This window comes from Xiphophorus couchianus, chromosome 5 (genome assembly GCF_001444195.1).
Source record: "Xiphophorus couchianus chromosome 5, X_couchianus-1.0, whole genome shotgun sequence".
Classification (NCBI taxonomy): Eukaryota; Metazoa; Chordata; class Actinopteri; order Cyprinodontiformes; family Poeciliidae; genus Xiphophorus; species Xiphophorus couchianus.
The window spans coordinates 14,716,917-14,727,632 of NC_040232.1; the positions used below are offsets into that span (position 1 = coordinate 14,716,917).

The 10,716-nt window shown below is 35.4% G+C and overlaps 1 protein-coding gene across 1 annotated transcript; it reads right to left on the bottom strand.

Annotated features, from left to right (window-relative positions):
* Window positions 1-2,755: 2,755 nt before the first annotated feature.
* tmem134 (transmembrane protein 134) lies at window positions 2,756-9,314 on the bottom strand. Its single transcript, XM_028019041.1, has 8 exons — window positions 9,091-9,314; window positions 8,510-8,755; window positions 8,358-8,425; window positions 7,060-7,146; window positions 6,902-6,978; window positions 5,883-5,927; window positions 4,226-4,279; window positions 2,756-3,125 (listed from the first exon to the last, which is right to left on the bottom strand). The coding sequence occupies exons 2-8, from the start codon at window positions 8,717-8,719 to the stop codon at window positions 3,043-3,045; spliced, it is 624 nt and encodes a 207-aa protein (XP_027874842.1). The 5' UTR covers window positions 8,720-8,755; window positions 9,091-9,314; the 3' UTR covers window positions 2,756-3,042.
* Window positions 9,315-10,716: the final 1,402 nt, after the last annotated feature.

The window sequence follows — 10,716 nt, forward strand, 5'->3', positions numbered from 1 at the left end:
TTACGTCCTTCCCGTTGTTTAGCGTCACTAACAGCATTTTCTAAAATTATCGAGCAGATAATTGGTTCATGCAATGACATGTCATCGATGTATAACATTAAGTTACATTTTGTAATATCTTTACAGGTTTGTGTTTGATCTGAAGTTTGGCAAACTGTTATGAAACAACATAATTCTGTGTAGAACTGAGACACAAAGATGGTTTTACGACATACGGACTCAGTGGGGTTGATCCGATTTTTATTTATTTTAAACATAAATAGTATGTTATTTAATATTTCATATTATTATTAAAATAATAAATGATTTATTTAAAAACTGTAAAAAGAAATATGTATTCTTATCCTTCCATCACTTAAGTTGTCAGAATGTGAAAAAGTAAGGGAATATGTACTGCAAGGCACTGCATACATCCATACAATTTTACCACTTTAAATACTAATTACATTTGGGAAATGTGCAAACTTGTACACACATTTTCCTATAAAGGAAAAAAATTGTAATGATCTAGTGAGCTGTTTTTATTAAAATATTTTGTTATTTTCTCTGCAATAGTCATATAGTTGCACATATAGTTCATTTAATAGAATAGAATAGAATAGAATAGAATAGAATATACTCTATTGCTCCCTAAGGGGAAATTGCTTATTTGTTGAAAGCTACTCCATCTTAGGTAATAAATACAAAGTTTGTAAAATATATATACCTAAGAGTTCAAAACGACTACATATAAACAAATAAATAAATAACATGCAATCACATGCAATATATTAATCAATAAATAAGCTAGAAATAAGAACAGAAAAAAATTAAATCAATTACCACAGACTTGTACATTGTAAAACTCGAAGGCAACAGGCAGAAATGACTTTTTGTGGTGGATTTTGGCAAAATGAGGGCATTTAATGAGGTTTAATTCAATTTAATTTAAATGCCCTTAAATTAGTATTTAAGGGTATTTGGATGAGTTTTTTTTTCTTTGTTAAGCAATGTGTCATTCCCTCAGCTATGTTGAGGTCAGGTCTACAAAAACTCCAACCCGTAACTAACAGTGGGATGTTTTGATGTAATTGAATGTTTGTAATAGACAAGATGTACTCCTAAGGTACTTATGCCCATGTTATTATTACAAATGCTTATTCCCACAAAAAGTCTAATACAAGTTTAGTCTTCAGTTGTTTTTATAGCATTCACTATTATTTTTCATTGTATCTAAAGAAATAGAAGCAATTTGTTTTCCGTGCTTACTACCTAAATACATGACTAATCAGAAATATAAAATATTTTTTATATTAGCACTACAAATAATATTATATAATGTAATGATATTTACTAGGTATGCACAAGTTTTATATGAGAGATCTGTCCACTCTGTTTTTAGAAGAAAGAAGAAAGGCAGGCTTATAGAAGAACATTAAATTCATATGTAATATTTCCTTGTGACACTCAGAAGTGTGGCAACTATTGTGAATGTTTTCATAAATGTCTTTTGGCATAAAAAAAAACAAGCTTTGTTGTCAACTGGAAATCTGTTTGAGAATTGAAGGTACTTTTTACTGCAATTTATGAAACTGTGGCAGTTTGAATCCTTGATTGGGGAATTGTCAGCGCTGTGCAATTAATATTCAAATATGCTCATCTTGTGTGAGTCTGATGCTGTCACAAGCAACATGTATAAGTCTATCAAAAGAAGAACTACGTTAGAATTACTATAGATTTACAATTTGATTTTCACATTTTTTGAATTACTTGATAAAAAACTAAATACATACAGTGTTTTTCAGCTTGCTAAAGCATAAATCTGGCAACACTTTATGGAAGTTTTAGGCTCATTTTGTTCTTGAGGAACTAGCCCATGATTGGTGCCGAAATAAACTAGAAATGCAGCGAGTTATCAGCAGTGATAGCTAATTTTACTTTACACACTGACAATGAAAAGCATTTCGTTGCTGCTGTCTATCTTAATTGAATCCCACACAGGATTCAGGAAAGAAATTAATATTTCTAACAATCGAACCTGTTCACTTAAAACTTGGACACAAAATTGCTTTAAAACTATTTTGCAGAGAAATATAAGTCTGGACTTTCATGTAAATGACAAAGACAGCCTCCCACAGAAATGTCAAAGGACCAAATAAACATCTGAGGTCATCTTGCTTGTGGGCTAAAAAAAAAAAAATCTTTACCCATAAAATATGCACCAAATAAAGCACACAGTTCTGGTGAGAAGCTTATAAAGTTTACATTCCCTTATCTTCATGATCAGTTTTGAGATTTCAATCATAAATTAGAAATGTTATTTTATTCCACAATGAAATCATCTTATAAGTGAATGAATTCAAAGCGAGAATTGATTTAGGGTTTTCAAACCATTTTAAATTTAATCATCTATATACCGGCTCAAAAATTCACACACACACCCTAATATTTGGTTAAAAGATCCATAGTAAGCTGGCTCCAAAACATCTTCCGTAGTCATCAGAAAGCTGTTTTCTTTGCCTATTTAATAAAAAGGCAAAATAAGCCAAGAAACCAATATTTTCTTTGTTTTAAAACACCTAATCCCTGTGCCATTGCACTTAATTACAAATAATGTATGGACTAATTTGTTTAGCACTACAAGGGCCGTTATCAGCAGCTGGTGTGAATTTAATATCAATAGAAATAATGCATTCATCATCTAAACATAAAAAAAAAAAAGATTAAGGAATGCTCATTATGAGTCTAATTGAAAACCAAATTCCTCTGCAACAAATTAAAATATATACACTTTTTTATTTTTTATTCACAGACATTATTCACACAACACTAAAAACCACAGGCAAGACCAATCTCCTTTTAGTGTGTACACAGAGCAACGATAGTTCATGTAGGGGAAATGTAGTCAAGGCACAGAGTGGTTCAAGTAGCAGTGGTCATTACAATGATAAAAAAAACAACAACAATGTGACAGTATATTATGCTACAGAAGTTACAATGAAAACAACAGTTCAATGAAATAGAACACCAGGAATGGAGTGAAATGTAATGCGTAGTGAAATCTCATTTTTCAAAGTAAGGCAAGTAGAAAAATTTGAAGCCTCTTCGACCCTGGACAGCACAGGTGATGTAGATCACGTGATACGCTGCAGGAAAAAAATGGAAATGACAGTTATTGAAAGAAAAAGAGAGGCTTTCACAGGACTCTGGATCAATTCACCCCTCTGTCAGTTTTTATCCTCATTTCACTCCCACATGTTACCATTTTCTCCCTTCTATATTCCAGTAGCTACATGTAAATAAACCACAATGAACCCCTGTGCTAAAAACACGGGTATAAATCTCTTTTTTTGTGTGTGAATTATACAGAAAAATAATCGTAAAATGTTCAAATATCATTCATAGAAAAATTTAAATGTACTTTATTTTGGGGGATCTTTTTATCACACCCTCTTTCCATTTGGTAGATCAATTTACTCCTTAAGACAATTATGAAAATAAGACTTAGCTGAATTATGACTCATTACCGGGTTAACTTACTCAGTAAGATACTTTGCAAATTCAGAAAAAAATATTTTTTCACATATCTTGGTGTAATTTATTCCAGCCATTTGAAGTAGCTGCTTTTTTATCCTTTCACTGGTTTTAACCAGCTGTTTAAATATTGAACAAGATCTGGCTTGAAAAACATTGATTTTATCTCCCAGCAGAGTATTAAGTGGATCAAATAATGATAATATATTTATTCTAAATCTTTGAACAAACACCAGTGAACCGATTCCCCCCGCCAGATTTGTGGAAATGGCTCAGTGTCAAGCAATGGATGCTTCCCAACAGGCCTCTATGCAGTTCCACATGACAAGTATTATCACAGCATAGAAACACTCAAGGTGCTGAGCCAGAAGTACAAAACATGGAATGGATAATTGAAAAAATAGAAATAAAAATGTTTTTAAAAATGGCATAAAATAAAGCAAAAGCACATGTATAAATTTAGGGTGAAACTAAAGGCTTTAAGACTAATGAAAAAATTCAGATATAAGAAAATATACAACTTTTTAAAAGTCCTGAGAAATCCTGATTTACAAAATAACTCTCATCGCCCCCTGCTGGTAGATATATATATTCTAAATCTGGAAAAAGAGTGTTACAAAACGTCTAAAACAAAAGGTACCAGAATATCTTAAAAAAAAAAAAAAATGTTAAAATTAAAATGCACATTTGATGAAAGGGAAAATCTACTCACCTCCGGGGATAAAAAGAAGAAATCCAGGAACAAAGAAAATAGCACTTGAAACACCTGTAGGGACACTTTGATTAGTGACAGCTCTGCTTATCTGTGCAACCAAACATTAATTTAATTCATTAATATTATCGAAGGTTTATGTTAAGTTGTTATTTTACACTAAAAAAAGTTTCTGAAAGTAACTCCTTTCCTCTGGGGTTCAATCGGTTGATTCTGAGAAGAAGATCTGAATGTTAAATAATGTCTTCCCATCTGTTAATGCGACCAGACAATTCAGACTTGCTCTGTGATAAGAGCAATACGTAAATGTGGCGCAGAGATCTGATACAATCTAAGGCAAAGAGAACGTCTTACAGGTGATTTAAGCTGCAGTTCACAGAACTGAAGCAAACCGAGATGCTCTTCTTCTCTTCCCACAGCTTTTCTATGTGATTTCAGGTCTGAGGACTGACAGCCCTGGGAGAACATCGACTCCGTCCGATGAACATTTTCTGTTGTTATTTGGATAGAAGTTTTAGATCACTATTTAGATCACTGATCAAAGCACACATTGCCAGTTGAAGTCCCAGTTGATCGTATCAGGAGGTCCTACTGTCCTCCATAACAGTAGTACAGAAAAAAAGCCTTCTCTCCCCGGCCAGCCCATCATTTTGCTCAATGTATTTATTGGTAAGATAAACCAGGTGTTCCTCCTGCCTTGTTTGTCAAAGTTTCGGTTGCGTAAAACTTTGAACCAATCCTCTGACTGTAGATATGGGCCGGGTTGGGTGAGCTGCTGTTTTATTGCAGACAAACTTCTGATAATCAATGCACATATTTTCCGCCTGGGCAAATATGTTTTCCTGTTTTTCCCATATTGAAGAGCGACTTTGTCCTGTAATATCTAATTCTCAGGACAATACGGAACATCATGGAACACTAAAAGTATAAAATGACAAAACTCAGTCAACTGACTGTCATTGTTAGAAATGTCAACTGATGCAGTAAAAGAAAAAAACAAAACAACTTTATTCCAAGGCTTTTTACAAAAACATAAATAGTGCAGTGAGGCTAGCACCCTACTGCTGCTCTGTACCATCAGAAACAACATGTGAAAATCCATTCTGGAAACTCATAGCCTCCATTTCACACAAACCCCACAAGCCCCTGACCTTTGGTTTCTCCTCCAGCCCTGTGACTTCAGTGCAGTTATAAAAGCAGAGCAGCAGGGGATGTTAGCCTTCATAAAGAGGTTAAGAAACATCTCTATAGCAACATCTGAACTTGGGCTTTGAACTCTTGAAACCCCTTTACCACCAACCAAGCAGGGCATGTCATGGCCTCATAAAGACAAGACCGTACATGCATTTGCTAGAGATACATTATCAGGCAGCCAGCGCCAATGTAGGCCAATTTTCAACTACTGATCATCAATAAAAACGTTATTATTAGTCAATTTCAAAAATATCTTGTAAAAGAACAGATTTCAGGTAGTTTTTGTACCTTGTATGATGCAGTAAAACATGTATTTATTTGCAATTCAGTCAGTTGGTCATGAAATGTGTATAATCAGTTTATCTATCTGGGATTTTCCACTAAATACACAATGATTAACAGATTGATTACGCAACTTCAGGAAACAAAAATTATAAACTGCTGCAGCTCAGAGGTTTCTTACCTGCATTTGGATTTAGCTGTATAACAATCCCTGTGAAAATGAGAGCTGAAAAGAAGCATAAAAATGAAAGAAGAGTGAGAAGGAAAGACAGATAATACTATCAATAACTCAAATTTACCATTTCTAATTTATCTTAAAGGTGAAGTGAAAAACAGAGAAGGCTGATATTTAGCTGATCAGTACGGACAAAGTCCAATCCGTGGAGATGTCACTGACACAACACTATGCAAACTGTGCGGTGGAGCTGTTCCTGTTAAAATAATAACACATTTAAAGCCTTCTAAAGAGCCACTGATGTTGTGCAAACTTTGCAGTTCCAGTTTTTGCCCTGATGTCTCAGCTAAAATTTGGTGGTGGCAGCATCAGGCTGTGGGAATGCTTTTCGTCAGCAGAGACAGGGAGCCTGGTCAGAGCCGATGGGAAGATGAATGAAGCTAATACAGGAAAACGCAAGAAGAAAAGCTACGAGAGATCACTTTATACCAAGGCAGAGGTTTCCTGTCTAGCAGGCTAATGAGGCTAATCCTACAATCAGAACTACAGTGAAAAAAAAACCCAACATACTTTTGAGTTTGGTGATGTGAGTATTTTCCAGCATGATAGAGAGTCATGTCACAAGGCTACAGTCGTAACAAAGCAGCTAGAAGCTCAGGGCACTGAAATCTTGGATCTGTGACCGTATGACTCTGCACATCCAATTCGATTGGATGTGCCCTGTCTTTATATCCAGCATGTGAGAGTTCAGGATTTATGAACAAAACTGTATTAAGTAGGAAAAAGGGTCAATGTTGTAAACACTGACTATTCACATGCATTTTAAATATTTGCTAAAGAAAGCCTTTAAAATGTGTTACTATTATTAAGAAACATGTAAGAAAATTGAAGGAACAGAAGGTGCTAAAAGGTTTTGGCAAATTGAAGACATTTTAAGGTTTACAAAGTCCTGCACAAACTAATACTGTAATTGCGTATTTTAACTGTAATGAGTAAAAGCAACACCTTATTTGCTTAAAACTTACCAACTCCAGTAATGAGGAGGAGGAATGAAGCAAGGACAACTCTTCTGTTTTTCTTCACCAGCGGATGGGAGACCCACCTGAGAAACATGCCTCTCTCTATTATTTCTATTTGTTTGTGTTTCTCTGTGTGAAGGCAGGCGGTTGAGGACCGAACTTACCCGCAGCAGTGTGCCGAGAGCTGCGTGACCGAGCTCAGGGTGCTGAAGGACCACTGAGAGCTGCAGTACGACAGAGTTGCCGGATCACTTTGGAGAGGAAGGATGTATAAGTTCAGAACACAGAAAATTCAAAGCTTTTTTCTCTGACAAATTAAGTTGGACAGAACCGAGATTTTGAACTGAGACTGCCGAAAAAATAAATATGCTGTAAACTGATGCACATTGATTTTTTTGTTGTGTAAAAGAACAGGCTGACAAGTTATAATTTGTCTTGAAACAGAGTAAAGGAGTATGCTGTCAATTCTTTTTAATTGGGGTTTTAATTATCTTGTAGGATTTCACTGTGTACTGTATTTACAGTGATGGCTGTTATATTTTGCTATAAATATTTAACATTTAAAACTATTTCATCTTCAATTCATTCAGAAATTAAAAAAAAAATCTTCAAGCAATTCATACTTCTTAAAGAGGATTTCTACAAACATATATTTAAGTAGTCAAGTCATAAATGTAGACAGTGATCCTACATATGTTTCAAAGTTTTATACTGCTTAAGACTCAAAAGTCAATATATTCTGATCCAGCAGTATTCTAATCAACACATATTCATTGTTAGTTATTGTCTAGTTAAGTCAGTTTTACTTTAAAATCTCCAGCACTTAGGTTTGTCAACTATAGACTGATTTATTACATGGTAAATACAGGTAAGCAGAATTTTACTACTTCCTGTAAAAGTAAAAAATGAAATGTTTCAGTGCTTTATTTGATTCCTATGCCTGACCTAGCTTTTAATACTCAATAAAAATCTGATGTAAGAGCGTTTAGATGTCCAAAAAGTAGCCAATTAGGTATTTGTTTTAAAATGTGTGAATGACTTATCTGCTGACAGACTGACAGCCAGTCCAGGGTGTACAGTACCCCACCGGTTGCCCAATGAGTGCTGGGAATAGGCACTACCTCAGCCCTAATGTATATTTTGGGGCAAAAAGGAATATCTTAATGATTTCAGTGGATTCCATAGAACCCTGAAAAAACAAGCCAAAAATTCAAGTTCAGATGTGCCAATTGAGAGAAAATTGGTGTAAGTTAAACATAAATCAATTTAAGAAGTACTTAACCTTTAGAAATGAGTATATTTGATTGTTAACAATAAAATCTTAAAGCTCAATCATTCTTCCCAAAGTGTCCTTTATTTCCAGAGCTGGGAAATGATAAAAGCTCTGTGAAAGTACTTTAAGGACCTGATTTGTAGAAAACTTTATAAGATATTACAGAAACTCCCCCAACCTCAGCCCTACCTGATTTTGAAGAAGTTATTGAAGGAAGAATTGCCATTGTTGCCCATTGCGTCTTCATTTTCCAGATTCTATGGGAATCAGCAGATATTAGGGAATAAGCCGGGCTACATAAAAAAAAAGGATGAAGGTGGACGGTGAGTTTTTTTTTGTACCTGATACTTCATATTGCTGTGATCAGGTGAGCTTGTGCCTGCAGCTGAAGGGTGGGTCTGCGGTTTGGAGAAAGACAGGGGCCCAAACGTCATCTCTCCGTCTCTGTCCCTGTCCCTGCTCTTCCAGCCCTCCGGGTCTCCATCACTCACAGCCTCCTCCTCATCTCCATCCAACACGAAGGCATCATCAATGGTGAACTGCGCTGCCATGCTCTCAGTCCCTGAGCTGCTGGGATCTGATGCTCACTGCAGAATCAGGGGCAGAAATCACTCTCATACCACCGGTTTTCTAACACACAAGTGCCTGAACTTCTGCTTTTCTTCGCGTTAACCCTGTAATACAAACTCCTTAGCGCAACAGTAACAAGTTTAGCTTCATTATATAAACACATCCACCTTCTACGTTATGAAAACAATAAATACAACCTAAAAGATAAAAAGGACGCCAGACTCGTTTTGTCAATATATCTGAGCAGACATGTCCTACGTTTCCCTCGTCCAACGCTAACTCTGGGAGGTCTGTTTCTGCCATTGTTTGTCCTCTTTCCGCTCGCCGATCAGATGACCACAGCAAAACTTACTGTCTTTGGAAAATCTTCTCTCCAAGGAGGAAAAAACTTCACTCAAAGTCGTTTGAAGAAGCGTTACATACTGTTGCAATCTAATGAGAACCCGAATGAAACTTTGCTTTGGATGTATTTCAAAGGAAACTTTGCTCAGTTGTCTTAGACAACAAAGGAGCTTCTTCAAAAGTTTTGGAACTCGTTTTTTTTAACGCTCGGCCCTCGATTGGACACGACTGATTCCGCCCAAGCAGCAAAACCGTCAGGCCGCTTAATCATCTGTCGATTTATCCACCCATCCACACCCGAAACGTCGATAACCGGATGTTTTCCCCCTAATAATTTTAACTGATTATTGTTGTTCGATCCGTAAGCTGTTTCGTTTTTACGTTGTAAACGTAAAAACAAAATATACCACGGATGTATGTCATTGTGAACGACGAGAAGTTAAACAAATAAAAATAACAGAACTACGAAATTAATAGATGGACAATGGAAAGATTTGTTACCGCAACTCGGACATCAGAATCAATGTCATCAAAAGCTCTACCGTGAAAAAAATGTTCATTTTTCATTTTTGCTTTTGTTGTCACACTTATTTGTTTGAGATCATCAAACATTTTTAATATCAAGCACGAGGAGTTAGAAAAAGCAGCCTTCAAACAACGCATGTGTTCATTAAAACAGCTAACTATATCCAAACCAAGTTTAATTCTGCTTCACCATTTCCTGATTATAGACTGAACTGACTGACTGAAAATCAGTCAAGTAGTAAGAAAAATAAAAAAAATAACATCACACAGCGCTGATATCTACATAAAACTGAGAACAGATGGGAACGGTGGACATCTGGGAAAGGGTACAAAGTAATTTCTAAAGTTTTGGTATTTCTGCAAACTTGAGAGCCATTATTTACAAACTGACAAATTATTTATCTTTCCCATATGCCAGTTATACCCAAAACATTGGGAAATTATTCTAATTATTCACTAATAAGAAAAATCTGGAACTTAGAAAGTGTGCATCCTGCAACTTACCCAGCGTTTCAGAAAAAGTAAAATTATACTCACATTTAAAGCCACCTTTAAAATAAAAACAAAGACATGGGAAAATGTTATCATCTGTCATCAACTGGAGCTCACTGAGAGTTTGAAAAATTTGAATATCTTTGGTCACATATCAAGACTGTAAAAAGAAAAAAAAAAACAGCAAATAATGGTGTGTGTGTACCTGAACCTTTATTTATTTGACCTGCTGGGGTTCATACTGTGAACAAAACAACAGCTACATATTTCAACTTGTTATAATGTAATGTTATTACAAAGTCTGCAAAACCTTTAAAGTGTGTTGCTCATAATTGGGGATAGGCAGGAAGAATTTCAGATTTGTTAAGGAGGTTTTTCAAGGTAAGTGAAAAGGTGAAAATTAGGTTTATGCATGATTTACAGCAATCAGTAATCACTGCCAATACTGTCTAATTGCAGCTTGTCTGCTGCATTTCTGATTACTTTTTCCGCCCACTGTCTTACATAAAGTATCAGCATGGAGCCTAGTGAACGGCATGAATCTTAGTGGATTAAGAAGGTAGACTTTTGAGGGGGAGAGGAGATGTTTTTAGATTTTGTTTGGGCCCAGATTGTGTTT